Raw genomic sequence first — 22,070 nt, forward strand, 5'->3', positions numbered from 1 at the left:
GGACAGTGGGATTGAGTGCGCCCTCAGCAAGTTTGCCGATGACACCAAGCTGTGTGGTTCAGTTGATACGCTGGAGGGAAGGAATGTCATCCAGAGGGACCTTGACACGCTTGTGAGGTGGGCTGATGCCAACCTCATGAAGTTTAACCATGCCAAGTGCAAGGTCCTACACCTGGGTCAGAGCAATCCCAGGCACAGCAACAGGCTGGGCAGAGAAGAGATTCAGAGCAGCCCTGTGGAGAAGGACTTAGGGGTGTTGATTGATGAGAAAACAAACATGAGCCGGCAGTGTGTGCCTGCAGCCCAGAAAGCCAACCATATCCTGGGCTGCATCAAAAGGAGCGTGACCAGCAGGTCAAACGAGGTGATCCTGCCCCTCTGCTCTGCTCTTGTGAGACCTCACCTGGAGTATTGTGTGCAGTTCTGGTGTCCTCAACATGAAAAGGACATGGAACTGTTGGAACAAGTCCAGAGGAGGGCCACGAGGATGATCAGGGGACTGGAGCACCTCCTGTATGAAGAAAGGCTGAGAAAGTTGGGGGCTGTTCAGCTTGGAGAAGAGAAGGCTGCGTGGAGACCTCATAGCAGCCTTCCAGTATCTGAAGGGGGCCTATAGGGATGCTGGAGAGGGACTCTTCATTAGAGACTGTAGTGACAGGACAAGAAGTAACGGGTTAAAACTTAAACAGGGGAAGTTTAGATTGTATATAAGAAGGAAATTCTTTCCTGTGAGGGTGGTGAGGCACTGGCATAGGTTGCCCAGGGAGGTTGTGAATGCTCCATCCTGGCGGTATTCAAGACCAGGGGACGAGGCCTTGGGTGATATGATTTAGCGTGAGGTGTCCCTGCCCATGGCAGGGGGGTTGGAACTAGATGATCTTAAGGTCCTTTCCAACCCTAACTATTCTATGATTCTATAATGCTGCGAGACTGACATACATACAGGGCATATGTATGGCATACACCATAATGAGAATTACTGTGCCTCCAAAACATTAATTAAAATCGACCATGTTTACTTTTTACAGAAGAGTTCCAACAAAGATGAGATTAAAATGCTGAGCTCCTTAAAGACAAAAAGACATAATTAAATTACATTTATATGCTGAAAATGGTAATTTTTATGGCCACTGCTATTAATTTAGTGCCATTTGATGAGTAGCAAAGCATCCTACTGCTTGACAAATGTGTATGACCCACTTTACAAAATCTTGTGCTTTCGTATCAGCGAATGAGATGACAGTTCTTGCTTGGCCTGATAAGAGAAAAGGCTGAATGCCCCCAAGAAATTCAGCATTGAGGGCCAAACACATACTTGGTGTTTACACCAATACTAACTTACATGCCTGAAGTTAAAGTATTAGTTAATGTCTTGTCTCTTTCTGAAGACTATTATTTAATGTGACTGAAAAAGAGCTATTTAGGTGGGAAAGAATGTGAAAGTGCATTTTTTTGTTACGGATTAGATAATTCCCCCCTGCTCAAAGTATGTACTTAGAGGGATGCTACAAACCCAGCTTTAATAGCAAATTAGCCATGCAGTCATGAGGGTTACTATCAATTTGTAGTGTTGCAAAAACTGTATTTTGCTCTTTTAGAGGGTCTCCTTATTAACTCTATGTATTTTTCTAAAAAGAATAAGAAAAAGATAATAATTTATTTGAAGAAAGTTTATAAGGAACAACAGCTGCATAGAAAATATAACAAAAGCTAGCACAAAGATATTTTCAATTTAAAAGGCTTCACTGCAACTTGTTATGCTGTTTTTCAAACAGAAAAAAACTTGAGGCATTGAAAAAGGTAGTGCTGTTTTCCCAGAGCCTAATTGTTAGGAGGAGGAAAATATGTCCCCACTTTTGTTGAGAAGGCGTAAGATTCTTTGAGAACATTGTCATTTTTTCTGCATGATGTCATCTTTTACTTTGCCTATGCATATTTTGGGGAGAAAAAAAAGATTGTGTTAACAGCCTGATTCATGCTAACTTGCTATTCAGATTAATCACGTTGTCTTCTAACTTTCATATATGACATGAAGGCAGAGTTAAAGCCTATAAAATGGCCAGAGGAATTACAAGTATTCTGTGACCTGCAGGAGAATGTAGAACTGCCAGCAGACCTTCAGTGTTAGCACACTTGTACTATGCTAGTATCACTAAGCACAGACCATACTGCTTAAAAATTAATTCCTTAACTTAATAAAAATAAGAAGTGCAAATTAAGAAATTGAGCACATTTTATCAGTCAGTGAGACTGTTCTTGGAAACTGAATCCTTTGTGTATCCCTTTGTGCTTCCTGATACAAAGAGTAAGCAAGTATCTGGAATCAAGGTACTAGATAGAGCACAGAAATTAAATGTGGTTCTGTATATTGCTTTTCTGTAGACAAGGCTGGATTAAAAGATTTACACGCTCCCTTAGTGCAGTTTTCCCTGCCATTATGTTGATTCAGCTGCCTGTGAAACTGTGTGAGGAAATCATCTGGTAAATAACTTTCTGGCAGCACTGCTGACTTTAGTGGTTACCTTTCCCTGTTTAATTATTGACTGTAGAAATGCTTCATAGAGAGCACCTCAAGAGGACAAGAAGAGTGGTCCCTGTGGGTAGGAAGAAATGACAACCACCCAAGCAGCACTTCTGAATGTTTAATTGCCTGCCTTAGATCAGTGAAAGATCTCGGTTTAAGAAATGGAGACTCTTACGTTTGCTCTCCCTCATGCCCCAATCTCCCTAAGACTATGACAGACGCAAGCCTAGGCATGTGATTCAAAGGTACCGGTCTGGCCTGGAGCACCAAATCACAAGCAGATGAATTAATGATGCTAGAGGGACAGGAACAGATGAATTAGTGATGCTGGGCCTGCTGCTGTGAATGAGCAAGGACAGGAACAAGCAGCATGAACAGTTCATGAACCAGCTTTTCTGCCAGAAATATTAATAAAGCAGAAGTGTAATACAGACAGACTGAGATGTCTCTACTTGAAACTTGCCAAGTATTACAAGTTTATCATACACCAAAATAACATAAACATTTACATAAAAAGCCCGCAGCAGGATTTACAAGAGAGTCCCACCGTTCATTTTAAAATATTTCCAATTCTAGACCTTATTTTCATAATGATTATCATCCCTGTATCATGGAAAAGTGCTTGCAGGGGAAACCTAGCTGCACAGTTGGCTGGAGTCTCAGAACTGAAATCAAAATAACCCCAGTCAAGTTATCCTTCATATTCAAGCTATGATTTTGGAGGACTTGATCAGTTTGGCAATTCTATCAATGCTACTCGGATTATTTATACAAATAAAAATATGCCTTAGCTTCAGAAGATGGCCTTTGGAGGCTTCTCAATAGCACCTCCTCTGCTGTTCATGTATGATTTTGGTCTGAGTGAAACCATATATGAATGATGCTACTGTTTAAAAATAACAAAAACAACAACAAAACCAAAAAAAAGCCCTCAGCATTTGTTTTTCTTATTTCTGAAACATGATTTTAATCAGAAAACAACTTGGCATATGTTAGCAGAGTGATGTGATGGCCTGGAACACCACTGTGTTTTCACCATTTTCTTGAAGGAAACATGTTTATTTCATGGCAAGTCAGAAAAAGCAGTCTTCGTTAACTTCTACTGCTATAGCTTGGACTGACTGACTTTTTAGTTATCAGCACTGCTCATCCTGTGCCTATCTGATTTTAGAAGGAGCTGTAATACAGGAGTTGTACTGTAATTAGGCTGGAAGGGACCTCTTCTGGTAAAATGCCCTACTCAAAGCAGGGCTAAATTCCAAGTCGGATCATGTCATTCAAGGTCTGGCATATCTTAGACAAATAAACAGTTTTATGGTTTGTGATCTTTGGGGTGTTTTTTGTGGTTTGTTTGGTTCGGTTTCGTTTTTTTTTTTGGGGGGGAGAGTGTGTGGTTTGTGGTTTTTTTTTTGTATGCACAAGAAGCCACTGGCTGCAGCTGGTAATGTTTAACCTGTAAGTGTAGGTGGAGGTAACATCTTCCAAGTGTCAGCTAAAAGGCTGGTCTTACTTACATTGAGTTTAAACCATTTGGTTCATCAGCAAGAACAAAGATTCTACAGAGGAAATTAGACTGACTGAGTTTTAAACACCATGTTTAAGAGTAAGTGAGGAGCTTGTCTCTGGTCCAAAGTGCAGAAAGATTCCTGAAAATTTTCTGCTTCAATTTCAGCCTCTACCAAAGCCAAACGTGGTTGGCTTGAAATACTCCTGTAGAGGATAGGGAGAGGTAGTGCTTCCAGTAATTTTGTTAGTTATGACAATTTTCTGGATGTGATATACAGTATTGCATTAGTTAAGAATGATGAACTCATATATTGTTCACTGCAGTTAAGAGTTTACGTTTTGTATTGCTCTGATGAAAAAGGTTTTTTTGGTTGGTATTTTTCTTGTTTTATTAATGTTAGTTTTGTGGTTTTTCTTTCTTTTGTGACTGCCAGTAATTACGTAAGTTTTGAATATTAGCACATCCCACAAATTTCTCCTGTTCATTTTTTAATCATGAATTTTACTTTTCAGGCCAAATTTAACTTGCTTTTGCCTCTTTTATTACTGTGCTGTTATTTTCCATGTTTTTGAGTTGCTGTTTCTATGTCTTTGCTTAGCTGTCTGGATAAAACGTTGACATTGTTGCTTAATTAATCCAAGTTGGCTATTCTTCCAATTCCTACGTTAGTTCTAATGTAAAACTTTGCTAATTAATAATAATTTTAATTATTCTTTTTTTTCGTCTCCCTTTTTGGACAATTTTCAAGAGAAATCAATGGGGGAGGGAAATTGTCTGCTTTTTCCCCCTTTTGTCTTATAAGCAGTATCTCAGTTTGTCAGCTCTGGCAGATGGTGTGTGTATTTCAATTAGTCTGTAAACTACTTGAAATGCACATCTTTAGAACTCTAGTTTTAAAACAACTTCATAAGCATCTTAGTATTTCCTCATGAATACATCTGTGTAATGAGTAAACATTCCTAATAACACCCAAGACAGTTTTTTCCCATTCAAGTATCTACAGCAGTATGCTTCAACTCATCTTCTCTGCTGTCTTTCTAGTCAAGGTATGGTGGGCTGAACATTACTAGTGCTGTCAAGTGCAATGGAGTACTGAGCCGCTGAGAATTTGTGGTGCCTTTTCTTTCCCCCTCACTCCCCTCATGTATGATAGTTTTGCTGTTTTCTTTTGAGGCTTCTTCAAAGTTTTCTTTTGTCCCTATGCAGTTCACAGAGATCAGACTTCAGCGCGATTGACACAAAAGGAAGACAACTTTACTGCTTAGGCACATAGAATTCAGTTGCTTCCTGTGTATTATATTAAACCTGGAGAGCATTGTGCATGTGCATGTGATTCAGGCAGATTGACCTGCCTGAAAAGGCCACAAGAACTTGTGGCCACTCCAAGCTAGCACCAGCAAAAAATCTGTCTCTGGGAAATACCATTTATCCTCACTGCCTAGATGGAGTTAAATCAAGCTTTTTCAGTCAAATGAACAACCACAAAGATCTCATGATGGTAAAAAAAATTCCAGGATAAAAATATACACCCTTACTCTTCAGGTCAGACTTCATGAAGCTTTTTTCAGGGGTGAGAGGATGGGGGTGGGGATGGGAGTATTTTGGGAAAAAGTATAAATCATTCTGCATAATTTGTGGAAAAGTAACCCACCACACTTTTCATCATAATATTTTCAACAAACAAAACTTAGAATTTTGATTAAGCACCATTTTCCTCTGGTCCTAGACAGCATTTACTAGAAAGTCTGAGGTGGATTTAAGAGCAGGAATAAATAGAGGAAAAGGTATGTTTTCCAGTTTTACTTGGAAGATGTCCTATAAAAAAAATTATAAATGAAAACTAAAACCCACTCTTTGAGAATGAAAAAGCAGTCCAGAGATAAATGAAAAATAGCCTTACCATGGACAATTTCAGAGGCAAAAGTCCTTGAGTGTCTTCACTTTTTTAAAATCTGTGTTTGTACAAACCCAAGCATAATTTTCCAATAAGATATGTGAGGCAGAGAGAATGAGAATTTGACACTGTAGTGAACAGCAGGAAGATGTACTTCAGTAAGCATGGAATTAGAGTTTGCTTAAAGGCTGAAAATTGTATTATGCATCTTTCCTTTAGGAGAAGTCTTCAACAAGCTCTTCAGGAATCTAATTTTACTTTTCCAAACACATCCACCATCGGTTTTCAAGAAACTGAGTATTTAGTTTAATATAGGGTAAGGTGAAAGTGCAACACATGAATGTGCTATCTCATCACAGAATCCTTTAGGCTGCAAGGAACCTCTTGTGATCATCTAGTCCAAGAACTCTGTTATATCAGGGTCAGCTAGAGCAAGTTGTTCAGGACTGTGGCCAGATGAGTTTGAAACACCTCTAGGGATGGAGACTCAACAGTCTCTCGGGGCAATCTGTTCCAGTGTTTGACCACCCTCACCATAAAAAAAATGTTTTCTTGTGTTCACATGGAATTTCATGTATTTTAAGTTGTCCCCATTTTTTCTTCTCTTGTAACTGGGCACTACTGAGAAGATTCTGACTCCCTCATCTTCCCTCCCATCAGGTATTTATACATATAGGTAAGATCCCTTGGAGCCTTCTTTTCGCCAGGTTGAAAAGTCCCAGCACAATCACCCTCTTCTCATCTAAAAGATGCTCCTTTCCCTCAGATATCTTTGTGGTCCTGCACCAGACTTGCTCCAGTAAGTCATTATTTTTCTTGTACTGGGGAGCCCAGAATGGACCCGTACTCCAGATGCAGCCTTGTCAGTGTTGAATAAGGATCACCTGTCTCAATCTGCTGGTATTGGAATGTATTTTTGGTACCTGTTGAATTCCAAATGAAACTTCCATTCATTTATGACTATTTTTAGATGTCACTTTTTTTTTAACCCCTTTGGAAAAAGAATGCACAATGTGACTTACTTTTATGTAAAATTTCCCATGTTTAAGCATCTCTCCTTAAACAGTTTCCTTGCAAAACAGTTCTGAAAAATTCTGCTTGATACAAAAGCAATTACTCTTTCCAAGTAATTAGTAGTAAGCTTTAAGCTGAAACTTGTAAATACTCTGGTTATAATTTTTTTTAAAAGGCTGTTCAAAATTTCTGCTAATTACATAGCCTCATTTATAGATCAGCATTAACTTAGCGCTTTTTCTCTGTGGACTTTCAGGAAGCAATATAAACCTTGAACCTGCAAAGCATCAGTGCTTGCTAAGTATCATGCATGGTGATGAGTCCATTGACTGTTTAACAGCCTGTTGAGCACTTGCAGAATGGAAACCTGTATTTAAAACAGTTGTTTCACAAATGAAGAGGTGAAAAGACCTGACTTTTTTTTCTTTCTTTTTTTCCACCTAACCCTCAAAATTCTGAGTTATAAATCCAATCTAGTAATGTTTTTACTAATGCTGGTGAGGCACCTTTGCTGCTACACAGCACTAATGTAAGAACTATAAGGTCATTTCGAGTATGTTCATACTTCAGCAGCCAACCTGCTCTGAGCTTTACACAACTGTTGTTAGCATGGTCAGACCCAGGATAATAACATGATATTAAATCTTAACTCCCTTTCAAAAGACTAATCCACCACTGCAGTGTAAATACTCTTAACCAAACTATTCTGCCAAACTTTAAAAGAAATCACATACTTGAAGCTAAGTAACATGGGGATTTTCAAATGTAGCAGTTGAAATAAGGAATCCTACTTACCAACAACAAAAATTATGTTTGATTTCCTCAGGTCTTCTGAAAAGTCTAGAATGAAAAAAAATTCTTAAGTTGGCAAGAGCTACTGATTTTTGATTAGATACTTCCCATACACACTGAATTGTGTAACACTCAAGGTGATCTGATTTTACCTGACTTACTTTTTGTTATAAGGCTCTACATTCCAAAAGGAGCTATTATCCACAAGCCTATTTATCTCCCAGTTTCATAGTTCTCACTGCAGATATGATAAAAATATTGTACCTGAAAATCAGACCCTGCACATGCACAGTTTCTTTAAAGGAGAGAAGCTGATGCATCTTGATGTAATAAACTGCCTCCTGAGCCACTGAAATTTTCTCTGTTATTACATTATAATTGCTACAGAAGTTTGTCCACATCCCATTGAGATTGCACTATATCTGAGATGCAGTCTTAAACTCTCTTGAGCCTCAAATTCATCCAAATAACAGTTCTCTTAACTGAAATCTAAGTACTACTGTCATTTGATCACCCAAACTACAGTATGTGCTACAGCTTCACCTTTTGCTGAAATTGCAGTTTTTAAAAAATCAGTTCCTTCCAGTCTGAGTCCCAGTCATTAGCCTGATTATACCAGTAGAGATCTGGCACCATCCCAGCTTGCTGGGATTTTACTGTCTTTGACTTAATCCCTTACAAGGCACATTAATTTACCACATACAACTTTGTTTTTCACAATGTGGTGTGTACATCTTTTATTACATAATACCATTATCCATAAAAGGTTTTGATTAATCCTTTCGTTCCTCTCAAACTCTTAGCATCTCATACTTTCAACAAGCTTTTAATAAGTTCCAATTTCTGAAAACACCTATGAGATCTGATGTGATTAACAATAATATTTTTTAATAACTTTGGATCCACTGTCTTTCACAAGATTTAACTTGCATTCAAAGAGAATTCATATGATAAAATCCTTTGAGACCTAACTTTCACAATATAAATACCTGAATTCACTTTATCTTGTAAGTAACTATTTAAATACAAGGGGAAATCAAAGGTTTCAGAATGAAATGACAAGTGACACTGAATAAGAAACTCACCTCCTGTGCTCTCATAACCGGAAAAACTTGATTGATCCTCCTCCTATTAATTAACAATTGACAAATTGAAATGGACATTCTGCATAATTAGCATTTCTTCTTTATCTGATTATCTGTATACCTTAATATCTTCTCCATAATTTAACCTCTCAGTTTTAATCTATGTTGAGATATGGTTAACAATGTCACTGTTGGTACAGTTTCAGTAGTACATGAGCACAGAGAACCCAGGATAACTTGAGATGTTTAACTGGCCCATGCTGTTTTTGCGAAGATTAGCTTTTTCAGTGCCCAACTGCACAATTCCAGCGAACTATATAAGCAATCAGTGTGCATGCTGAATTGCTTCTGAAGAAAATACGGTACAATAAGCTGTTAGTAGTGGAAAGGCAATACTCAAGTAAGTTCTTGAAGTGAACTACAATACAGAGATGAAATTAAGTCTTTGGTCTAAACCAACTTGAATGTGTTCACCTTCAGAATGCCACACAAGCTGCAAGCTGATGAACTACAAAGAGGGATTGCACCAGGGAAATGTAGAACTTGGCATTTTTTTTTGTTTTAATCCTGATATTTGGTCACCTGGAGTTATTTTGTCACATACTATATAGTACAACCAATGAGGAATTACAAATACTGGCCAGCAAGAGTGTCCGAGTGGAAGTTCTTTGTTCTTCTTATAAATCAGAATTATATATATGCTGGACATAGTCTAGGCTCTTGAGTGTCAATATACTCACACTATCAGTGCTTTAATCTAATCTATAAAATATCAATAATAGCATTGGCAGTAATGTCCTCGTATTACATCAACAGTGCACAATATCAGCACTGAATACATTATGTTAGTGCTCTCAAAAAACAACAGGGTTATGAAGCTGTAGTTTCCTACAGTTTTGCTTCAGTGTGCTGTCAGAAATAGGCACTGCTAGACATTTGTACAGCGGCATGAACAGATGAAGTGAAATGAGCGACGTGGTGAATAGAACAGGTGAACTGCTGGCCACTGTCATTTGCAAGGCTCTGGCGCTACCCTTGCAGGTTTCTCCTTGTGTTCCCATCATCACTGAAACATAAGTACTCTTCATTAGGCTGAAGTATCATTACATTGGCTACACAGAACATTTTCATTTTTTTGAATCACAGTAATTCTCAGCCTATTACACTGCAGCAGAACTGCCATCTTAAATATAAAAAAAGGGGACGGGGGAGAGGGGGCAAAATTGAAAAAGCAGCTGGATCCACTATGTTTGCAGGAGGAGAGTATTTCAGGGGGGAAAAAAAAACCCAACATTTTCAGATGAGAAATTAATCTTTTTCCTACAATTCAAGTGACAGTATTATCCCTACCTTTTTCTTTGATGTAATAACACAGTAAAATATTTGCCCCTGCAAAGAATGTTACATATAAAAGGCCTGGGTTTAGATTCAGTCACTTATCATGACTTTGAAGGTTTACAGATCAAAATCATTGTAGGCACAAAGTTCAGAGTAAAGTTTCTTTAAAAATGGAGATCACAGTCCTAAGTTTATAGTCAAGTGAAAGAGGCATTATTACTTTCAAGTATTGCTCTTTGTTCTCCCTTGTAATTGCAGAATAAAACTGCCTCTGAACCCTGGTGGCCTGTAGGTAATAATAAAGGTCAGTTTAAGTCAGGAACAGCTCTAAGGTTTTAGAGCTGAAATATGTAAAACTAGAGACAGAACTGAAGCTAAATAGGCTATCAGCTGCTTTTTTTTTGACCAACCACATCGGCTTTAATAGAACAACAGGTTAACAGACCAACAAGCCATGCTCACATAAGGAACAAGTGCTATGAAAAGCCATTTAAGTGAATTCTAATTGCAACTCAAAAGCAGTAAGTGTGAAAGCGACATTGCTGAGAACCCAGAACATCAAAATAATGACTTCTGTTTCTGTCTGTAACTGCTCACTTTTCAGGTGCAGAAATAGTTTCAAAAGAATTGCATTTTTGTTTTCCGCTCCCCCCCCCCGAAGGACACCTGTTTCATAATTCTGTATTTCAAAAAATAAGTTATTCCATAAAAACAGTTTCTCAGACAGAACTCAACAGCACCCAGCAGGGGTGTAAAGAGGACCTGAAAGCCTGGTCTCTAGGAGAGACAAAAGTCAGGAGTGACAAATTAGAACAGTTGGGCTACAATTACTTTGGCTTTGATGACAAGCTATTCCTACACAGGTTTTGCTATCCTATGCTTAAACTAACTTAGAACCATTTCCTTTCACCCCTTTCCTCCCAGTTTCCTCAAAAGTACACCAGTTTTTCTGCTGATCTAGGTGAGAAGCTAGATCTGCTGTTTGATTTGCAGTCCCTTGTAGAGTACAGCAGAGACTGTCCTCCTGGTTAATGTCAGTCTCCTCTTATTTACATTTCACAATACCTATTTCTTATTGTGTCTTTCTAGCAAGTGGGTCTCTAAACTGTGAATGGCTTCACCTGTATCAGCCTGAAAGTACTGTGCTGCCCGTTTACCAAAGTGCTTTGGAAAATACCTGCTGGATTTTGCAAGGGATCATATACGGAACGAATTCCCACATAAGGAAGAAGTCCCACCAATTACCAGATTCCTAATAGTATTATACACCACGTTGCCATGAGGAATACAGTGATTTAGCAGCAGAACAGTCTCTGTGCTCATGGTATAGCCGTTTCCATTTAGTTGAAAACAAGGTGAGGAAGACTATAATCTTGCACGTAATGAGTTTTGAAGAATAGTGAGTAGTCTGTAATTTAAGATGCCTTTAAAGCCAGTTTATAGCTATAATTATTATCTGGAAACATATCAGTTAGTGGGGTATAGCTGTGTAACTGCTTAAACACCATCAATAGTAAAGTCATTGTTAAATAGGTAACTTTTCTACCTATAAAGAATCTCTCATTCGATATTTTCCTTCAGAGTTGGAAAATGCAGGCTTCCAACTGTATTCTAACCTTTTGTCGTTTAGCTCATTAATAAGAAATATCTGACTAGTAGTATGTACTTCATAGGTTAATGAGTTTAAGTCACTGCCTGTCTTTGCTGGGTGTGACGTAATTTCCATAATCAAGAAATATGGCAGCAAGTCATGGCAAATAATAAGGAAATGATATAGAATTCTCCAGGTCATTGAGTATTGGTACTAATGAATTAGGACCCTTAAGTCATATTGCTTTCAAGAAAGCAATAAAATATATATATATTTTTTTCTAATGATGGGACATTTCTTCATTAGGATTTAGCATTTGTAAATGTTTGTTACCTGATGGAACGACAAAGCTTTTCTGTTACACATTAATAAACTCTGCTCCAGCCCTTGATGTTTTTTTCTATTTTTGTAACATGGAATAAAAAGTTCTCTCTTATCACCTTTTAGTTACTTGAATGCCTCTCAAAAAATAGTGATGAAAAGTGCCTGATACATTTTATTCAGATTTCTAACAGATATGACAAGAGTTCCTCCTAGAAATTTACTGAAGAGGATAAACAATCATGGATTAAGGAGCAAAGAGGCAGTACAGCAAGACTGAATTTAAAATACAACATGATTGTTGCCTAAGCTTATACTCAATTTTCAAGATTGAATTAAGGAATGTAAACATTCAAAGGAAAATATTAGGCACAAATTACTTAAGCAAATAAAAATTACGTGTTTATCTGCCTAAAAATATTTGTTGAGAGTTCAACTGAATGCATAAGCATTAAAAAAAGTCAAGCCAGGAGCACAGACAAATGTAAGTTTAAGACTGACATAATGTATACAGCAAGATCTACGTAGTTTAATCAGGGTGATCTCATCAGTATCCCTTTGGGAGTGCAGGTATCTAACCACCAACTTCTCAGCACACTGTAGTTACATAATTCTCCCTTTGCTGTTGTCAGGTATGCAGAACACTTGTGCTTCTCCAGCATTTTATTTCTTCAAAGAACACTCAAGTTCCACATATATCTTCCCTGTAGTTTCTTCGGGAGTAGAGGCAAGGGCAGGATTTCCATTCTAGCAAGGAGTTCCATTCAGACTTGACAATGTAAACACAGTTGTATATGGAAACAGAACTAAGTTTAGGACTTACATTTCCACCTTCTCCTCTTTAGCCTGTAGAATATTTACTTTGAAATCTTTGTGCTAGTAAGGTAATGTTTAATGAGATTTTAAATGTTTACAGATGACGCTTCTACATCTAGTAGCCTTAAAATCAACTTAAGCTCTCAATGACATAAAATCTTTCACTGATTGAGACTAGTTCAGGAAATCAGAAAGCAATACGTCTGAGCACCATCTGGATATACAGTTTACCTGCTCCAGCACAGTCCAGTCTGCCGCAATCTATGCGGTTTTAGAGTTTGACATGTGTTTGCAACTGCATTTATTAGGCATCCACCTAATCACAGAGGATGGTATTTCAGATTAGATGTATGCAGCCTCTATTTACAAAAATGTAGTTATTACTGAGTGGGGTCCTTGCATATATTACAAAACATAAAGACACTGAACAAGCTCTAGCTAGCCAAAGCTAAGCATTGAAAAAATTGGGGCTAGTCAGAGCTCATTAGTGTAATCTGTCTCTTAAATGCCTGTAAGCACCCATGTTTTGTTTTTATGAGATATGATGGGCTAGCTGCAGGTTTTATGTATGGGCTGTGGTCCCTGGGAATGGGGTTTATGAGCCATACAGTTGTTTGCCATTAAATTTGATTCATGATTCAAATCAGTTTCTGAGGCTGGGCTGCTTTATGCGAGTATGAGTTAAAAGTGTGTCTCTGGAAAGCATGGGTGGCTGTGCTCTGATCTCCTCTGGTCCAGAACTAATGAATATGTCTAAATGAGATAGGGTACAGTACGGATGCATTCAGGCTTCAAGGTTTTTATTTCCCTGCAAGGTTTATCTTATACTGCTCAGCAGAATGGAGTTATTTATGTTAAAAGGGCTAATAGTAATTAAGATAACAGAACAGTGCTACGTCACTTGAGGTGTTTTTTGTTTGTTTGCAGTGCATAGAAAGTGCAAGAAAGCCTAGTGTTTGTAATAGCATCTTCAAGATGCTGACAGATTATTAGATTGTTATGATTCCCTTTAATTTCTAGGTTTCTAGCAAAGACAAGAATCTCTATGCCGTTATTCTTTTAAAATAAACCACATTATCAGTTCTGAAGATAGAACAGATATCTACGTATATGGAGGTAGAAATTAACTTGGTTTTAACACTTGTCAAAAGCTAAATTTTAATTACCTGGCTTTTAAAGATATGAAAGATTTATTTTCTGATTTTTCATTTGTTTCTATTTGGTCTTTGATAGCATAAAAAATAATAGAATAATTACCAGTTTTTTAGAGGGGGGAAAAATTCACAGTCTGTTTGCTATAGTGTGTGGGGTTGGGTCTTTAACTTCTGTTGTTTGTTTTTTTTGGCTTGGGTTTGTTTCCCCGCCCCCCCCCCCAAAAAAAAAATACACATGATTATTAAGCATGCAAATGAAAGCAAAATTTCTTTGATTTCATACTGATTTCCAGACCATGGCAAACTGAGTAAGATTTCAAAGAAATTAACTTTGAACGGCAAACTTACCAACTAAGGTATGCAATAAGAACACCACTCCCAGCAGAGTAGGAGCATGCTGCATGATCAGAGCAGCATAAGAGTGTTCTGGTAAACCAAACACTTCATCTTAGGTTCAAAAGGCTGGACTTGAGGGAACAACATTGATCTAACTTGAAGAAAAATTGGGGCTTGAGATTTAAATAGCTTTGTGTTTTGAAGAAACTTGAGAGACTTGACACCCATATTATCTGTGCATAGTTATTATCTATTGCTCATTTTAAAGTACTTGTCACATACTGTGTTCAGTAGATCTGTGCCTACAAATTTTACTCTTCGGTAGATTTGTGCCTACAAATTCTTCCCAGAATTTATCACTACTTTTCTTTTAGCATTATTTGTTTTTTTGCAAATCATCATCACTCCTTAAATGATTCTTGTCTATGTGGAGTATTAATGTTCTCCCCCCCCCCAGGGGCTTTTTGATACATCAAGCCACTGCAACAGGTAAGTGCAGCAGGGTACTTCCAGTGCATTTGATCCACAAACTCGGTGCTGCTGAGCTCCTTTTCTTAGATGATCCTAATGAATGGATCTCTCAAATCACCATTAGCACTGTGTATGCAGAGTCTCTCTGACCTCTCAGGGCAGGGTTCTCTGCCCTGAACTGTTACATTGCCTTCTGAGAGCTGGAATTCAGTGGTTTGGATTTATTTTCTTTTTTTTTTTTTTGCTTATTTGTGGTTTTTTGTTTGTTTTGTTTTTACCTTTGGATGAAAAAGGCTTTTCTGCAGGTCAGTCTCAATTCAATTTACAAAAAGAAAGAAGAAAAACATCTTGGCACAGAGAAGGACAAGGATAGCGTCTTGTAAGAATAAGACCAGCATGTGGTCTCAGATCCTGTGATTTGCTGCTATTAAGACGAAAATTGACAGCTGTGCTCAAATTTTACCTCTCAGAGACCTTCTCTGCTTAATGTTTGACCAAACATATTCTAGGCTTACTGAAATGCCTATTTATGTTTTATTAGATAGTTTTATAAATTTCCATAAGGAACTTCCATGGTATTTACAAAGCACTTCTCTGTTAAGAAGGGATTTAACCATGGGACTAAACAGTCCACTGATCTGAGATGCACTACTGTGAAGGAATTCTAAAACTAGGCCACTCCTTCTGACTGGAATTTAAGCCCAATTTGACTAAAATTGACTGCAAAATCACGGGATACATAAGGAGTAAGAAGACACCAAGCAGGAAACATATGGCTTTCTAAAAATACATAAAGGTTTATTTTTTCAATTTTTTTTTTCCCCAAAGTGTTTCCAATGTAGCCAGAGAAGCCACACTTCTGCTTCAGAACAGTACACAGAAGTTTAAAGAGCAGTTTTCTATCCCATATAGTAAAGTAGCATCCTTGCAATCGCTGCAGTTTAATATGTAAATGTAAAAATCTATGGTATGTACTTTTACAGTGATTAAAAAATATAAATACATTTTATAAAAAGCTGTTTCTTCAGCGCTTTAAAACACAGGATTTTTTTTTTGTTAGAAGCAACTTAAAGGAAGGGCTTTGGCAACTGTTTAAGGGATGCTGGGCTATGTGAACAGAACCTGTCCAAAGCCCGAGTAAGCTGTCTAAATCTAGGAGGTGGAGGGATTAAAATACTTGCTTGCATTTATCAGCTTTAGATGCAATTTGAAGTGTTCTGATGTGGATCCTATTTACATCAATTGTGTGGGATGCTTGATACTCCCCAAGAACTCTGCAGGTTCCCTGGGCTGTAAAGCTAGACATGTAAAATTCAGAACTCCAATTTAGCTGTAACGGTATATTTTACGCATGAAAGGATAAAGCCTCAGTTTGCCAGCAAAGGGGCAAACTGGTGTGAGGGAAGGAGGTACACTATCCTAGTGCTATTGCCTAGAAATAGGAGGGTAACATACTGTAAACTCTAACACTTTTGTTCTACAGACATCTTCCACTGCCCATCACAGCTGCAGGCAGCGACTTTTGGTCCAGAATCTGAAAAGAAATGGGCAATGCCAAGACTTCAGCTAACCTTGGCAGTTTAGGTGTCACTAATATACATATCACCAGAAAGTAAATCCAAATTATGTCTGTGAAAGGAGGAGCAAACAATTGTTGCTGACATTCCAAAAAAAAAATGCAGATTGAGCCTATAGCAATATTCTTGCCCATTTCACCACATTTTCACACATGGGGGAAAAGAGAGTGCTAGGCTTTCTTTTGCATGCCTTTACTAGAGTGTACAATGGTGATTTTGAAATAGAAAAATAATTCTTCAAGCTTACAAAATGATATAGACGCACCAAATCACACTTGGCTTGAGCTTATTAAGGGAGCACTTTGTAACAGGCAAACTGTAGTACTTTGTTTCTGGAACTGATTTCTTTTTTTTTAAGCATTTAATAGGATAGTTTCCATGACAACTTGAACTGAGCAGATTGTTCACTGACTTCAGTACATTCCTCTTAAACATCTTTCTCTGTAGGTAGGCCTGCCTCTCCAGCTCTTTCATTTCTTTGGGCTCTTACTCATTATCTCCTTTTGCAGACATCCTTAAACTAGATTGGACTCCACCTTTCTGCGCTCTTTAACAAAAACAACGTGTTGAGGGGTCAGAGTTTCACGATCATTTTCTGAGTTTCCTACAGTCCGTTTTCTTTTCTATCACGTACGCCTGTTTCAATCCATTTCCCTGTAGTACCAGAATGTGTTATTCAAACTGATACTGCTGCGTATCAGGGAAAGAGAAACGGACACTGCAGAAATGTGCAGCATTAAAAGCCAAAATGGCTTCTGGATACTCCTGGTCATTTTACTAAGACCTGTAATGACTAATGCTGCACACATATATGAATAAAACTGCTGTTATACTATAAGTTCCTTATGTTTTTATGTAAAGAGAAGGCACGTGATTAATATAGTACATTCTAGACCTGACCCCTTAAATATTTTAATCCATTTCAAAGCTTTAGAAGTTGCAATGAAAATTTACTCTTGGAGATGTGCAGTTTGTTCTTTGTCATATTGTAATGATAGAACTGTAGGATAGCTAGGGTTGGAAGAGACCTTAACGATCATCTGGTTCCAACCCCTCTGCTATGGGCAGGGACACCTCACACTAAACCATGTCACCCAAGGCCATGTCCAACCTAGCCTTGAACACTTCCAGGGGTGGGCTAGCCACAGTTCCAGTGCCTCACCACCCTCACAGTAAAGAACTTCTTCCTAATATCTAATCTAAATCTATCCTCTTTTAGTTTAAAGCCATTACTACTTGTAATGCCAACCCCTGGACTACTTTGTCTGAAGAGTTAAAAAAATTACTTGGATTGAATCTTTGATGTAAAGAAAATTGAGTCAAAACATTGAAAACTGACATGAAACATAATAAATGGAGTAAAATGGCCTTTGGATTAATCCACAGAGCTTTAGTTAAATGAGGCTTTCAATTTGCTGCTGCCCATCAGTTTTAGGAATATTTGTGTTTTGCTTCTTCATTGAAAAGGGCTTTCGGGGCCTTTTCATTATCTCTCTTAAATATTTAAGTTTAAAGCTATGATAATCAGTCAGGCTAGAAATGTTGTTATAATCTTGGTAGAAATGGAGTCTGTTTTTCATCAGTTCACTTAAAGCTTTCCTCCTGCTTCCCTAAAGCCTGGATTTGTATGTGCTCTGGGTGGGAAATGACAGCAAGCTGTAAGAAGAATTGTCACTACATGGCAACAACTTCTAATCAAGAGCTTGTTTCCTCTTTTTAGAATGAGAGTAACTCTCTTCGGGGTTTTTTTTCCTCCACTACTTTTTGGTTTTGCTTGTTGCTTTTCAAGTGAGCTGTCACATTTTCTAATTATAAAACATTCTGCACTTGCAGCAAAGATTGGGTTATGCAATTTTCTTAATTCAATAGATTGCTTGTCACTGCTGAGCAGAAAACCTTTTGTTATCTTTCAGTCTTTTTCACACCTATTTTTCCTAGGTCTTTGACGTACTTAGGACGGTGAATGGGGGAAAAGAATCATGAAATAGTTTGGGTTGGAAGGGACCTTCAAAGGTCATCTAATCCCACACCTCCATGATGAGCAGAACATCTTGAACTATATGAGGTTGCCCGCTACCACATCCAGCCTGGATGTCTCAAGTGATGGCGCATTCACCACCTCTCTGGGCAACCTGTGCCAATGTTTTATCACCCTCATTGTAAAAATCTTCTCTTCCATATCCAGCCTGAATCTCCCCTCTTTTAGCTTGAAACCATTACCAGCAATCTCTCTTTTGCATACACCATTGCATTTACTTAATGCAGTCTTGACACTGGAAGGACACGGAAATGCCTCAGTTATGACCTGGTAACTTACTTTGAGGCACAAAAACATGTTTCAGTGTTTTGTAGATGTGAAATATTCCCCTTTTCCCCAATATTAAGAGGCCAAACATATTTCTAAGGTTTTTACTTGAAGTATACCTGATTTTCATGTTTTCCAAATTTTAAATTACTAATTCTAAAAGCACTTGTTTAGGAGTGGATTCACTCTACAATCATCCTCTAATTAGTCTAAGCATTCCTCAGACTAGTTAAGGTTGTCTTGAAAACCTTGTATTCACAAGAAAATAACTGGATGATCTTTTTTTCTGGAACTCTGATAGGATTTTGTGATGCCAATTTTTCAATATTCCCTGAATGCACTTTGGCCTGAATGCACTTGAAATAAGCCAAATGGTGTGCTTCTAATTAAAAATCCAAGTGTTAAAGGATAAAGCTTGTCTGATCTCTGGAAACAAGTGGCATTATATTCACGGCTGTTCTGGCAAAGTTAGGAAATTGAATGGCAGGTATAAATGAACCAAGTGACCAGTGTATCACACTTGAGAGCATTCCAGCAGCAAAAGAATCCTTATTAAACCAGATACTAGTCACAACAGTGAGTTCTGCAAATTGAAAATATTCTATAAAGCTCATTAGAAGCTGTGCTATTGCACCCAAAAATAAGGGGCCTAAAATATATTCCTGATGCCTTAATATGGGTGAAAATATCTGAACATAGTTTATTGTGCTTTTACATTTTTCAATCAAGCCGTGAACATAGTAATCATCACCGCAGAAGCTATACGGATTGCTACCATGTGAAACCATCTAGTTCTTCCACAAGGCACACTGAAAGAGTATGTCTGCTTTTATTTTTATTTTTTGGCTGAGTATCTTTTGGGCAGTCATTCTAAAAACCTAGATTATTCCTTCTGTAATATAGGATCTCATAGCTACAGACCTGAGAGAACAGAAAATAGTTATTAGTGATTTGGAGAAATAAATAGTTTTTCTTCAAAAAAGAAAAAAAGTGGGTATTTCCCACCTGCCTTTCAGTGCTGTAGGGACTTAGTGATTGCAAGTGTTCTAGTCCTACAAACATCCATGCACAGCCAGTAGGAAACAATCAGCTTGCTTTTAATTTAGTTATATTAATTTAATTGCATGTTCATTTATAAAATGTACAATACAAAGCTCAAGCTTTTTCTGAGTTGTTTTTAATTCAATTTCCCCTACCTCGTCCTCCAGAAAAGCCAGGTCTTAGTCTGCATTAGTGTTGCTTTGCACTGTTTCAGCAACAGGTACCAAGTGTTTCTTGAAGTACTTTGCTGTATTTTAGAGCACTCCTAGATGCTGATAACTGCATTGGTAGTTGGAACCACACCACTTGTTCTCCTTGTTCCTGCCTGCCGTAAGAGAGATTACTCTGGAAAAAATAGCATTCATTTAAAGAACTCAGATACACCTTTGCTAGCTTAGGCTACACAGGAGATTTTCCTGGCTCATTCCTACAATGAGAAAACACAAAGGTATCTGCGTATGTCCATTTTAGATGTGCCAAGTGATACTCATGCCCAGCTGTGGCTTTGTCTTTAGTACATATTGTGTACTGCGCTAACCACCAACTCCTCTTGTTCAGCGACTACCAATATGTTCTGCTAAAATTCAACCATTTTTAGCAGCTCAGCTGTGTAAGGTTGCTTAGAAACCAGCCTTCTTATCCCCCACATTCTCATGACAGATTTCCTATGCAATAACATCACTTCATGACACATTTGTATCCTCATACGTGTTCCTTTTCCACTTGAGATTCTCTGAGTAAAGGTTGCTGGTGCTTCACCCAATTCATAAACAGCATGTGGTAAATCACCGGAGTATTAAATCACTGCAACAATAAAAATGAACTCAGATTTTGAATGCGAGCAGTTCCTTACTCCTGAATGTAGTTATCGATCTTTTTGTGCAGATAGTAATTTCTAATTTTGTTTTTCAGACTTGATAGCTGGATGTTATTATGACTTTATGACAATCTCCGCTCCCGTCTTTGCTTCTGTATAGAATACTTGCTTGCACCATTTCAAAATTGAAATGGTGAGGGCTTTTGGTTGCAATTGCTTTCTCCTTTATATTTTCTTTCTGTTTGTTCAAGGCATCTCAGATGAACTGGGCATACAGATTTTTACTAGTGATAGAAATATTTTTTAAAATGTCACTAATAAGTATCAAAGATATCAACTTGCAGATTAACAGAATCATTGTAGCTACTTTGTATTGAATGTATCTCTCTGACTGATGGGTTTTTAGCACTGTTTTTACTTTGTTTGTCCTTTTCTGTTTGCTAACAGTATTGCACTTTTGCCAGAATGGCAATGTGTTGGGCTGGCAAAATAATGAGAAAGGCTAACTGACACATCTGGTGGAAAGAGTATTTGCTATTGACCAAGACCATAAGGTCCCACTGTAGTTGTATTTAGTCTCACGTAAGAACCACAAGCAAATTGATGCAAATTAGTGTTTTTATGAATATATCATCAGTGAACCATGTGGTTTGAATTATAAATCAATATAATTTTCATATATTTTTTTCTGTTAATTTTATTTTGTTACTATAAAACTTATGCTTATTATATTTTAACAGCATTTCAAACATTATGTACCAAGAATATAATTTTGTTACTGTTCATACTCTGCCAAAAGAATGTTATTTAAAATGTTAGTAAAATGCAAAATTTATATAATCCAAACATGATTTAAATATATATTCTGCTTTATAGGGCATAAAGGCCTAAATCCTGCAGTAAAGAAGTAGTACAATCAAGACAAAGATAAATTTAAAGGAGTTTCCTGGGGTAAAGAATGTTTTAAGAAGAATTTATGAAAGAATGAGATTTAAATTTGGATTTGGGGACAAAGGTAAGGTGTCTGAAAAAAGCCAAACTGAAATAACTGATCTGAAAAGAACAGTGAAAGGATTGTAAACTAACAGAAAAGAATAGGGCTAGAACATGTCACATGATGCAGGCGTGGATAAATTGTTGCACAGAATACTGTAAAACAAAACCAATGAATGAACAGATGATACTGAATGAAATTCAGTTTTGTTGGTCCTGTTTTTACCACTAGCTTTAAAATTCCACAAGAAAAGATATCTTTTGTGAATAATGAGGCAAGAGGTGAGAAAATTCACAACTGCATTTAGTTCTGATAACAGAAACACAAAATAACATTCATTGCCAATCCTCTCCAAATCTAGAGGAGTGTTTGTGGTATTTGTGAAGAAAATGGAAGCAGAATTGTGTAAAAGTGAAAGGCAGAAAGCAAAACATACAAAAACACCACCCTTAAGTATGGTGGTGTGATAAGCAGTTGGCTTTAAAAATAATTA

At 37.5% G+C, this 22,070-nt stretch overlaps 1 protein-coding gene across 1 annotated transcript in view; it reads right to left on the bottom strand.

Moving 5' to 3' along the window:
• The window catches only part of AK5 (adenylate kinase 5), a 90,240-nt gene that overhangs the window by 15,152 nt on the left and 53,018 nt on the right, over positions 1 to 22,070 (bottom strand). The window contains exons 9-10 of the mRNA XM_062617228.1: positions 8,817 to 8,859; positions 7,735 to 7,779 (exon numbers count right to left, since the gene is read on the bottom strand). Of these exons, the coding sequence (XP_062473212.1) occupies positions 7,735 to 7,779; positions 8,817 to 8,859 (88 nt within the window). The remainder of the gene's footprint in view (positions 1 to 7,734; positions 7,780 to 8,816; positions 8,860 to 22,070) is intronic.

Source organism: Pezoporus occidentalis, unplaced genomic scaffold (assembly GCF_034315485.1).
Source record: "Pezoporus occidentalis ecotype Australia unplaced genomic scaffold, CSIRO_AGI_Poc_V1 ctg194, whole genome shotgun sequence".
In the NCBI taxonomy this organism is placed as follows: Eukaryota; Metazoa; Chordata; class Aves; order Psittaciformes; family Psittacidae; genus Pezoporus; species Pezoporus occidentalis.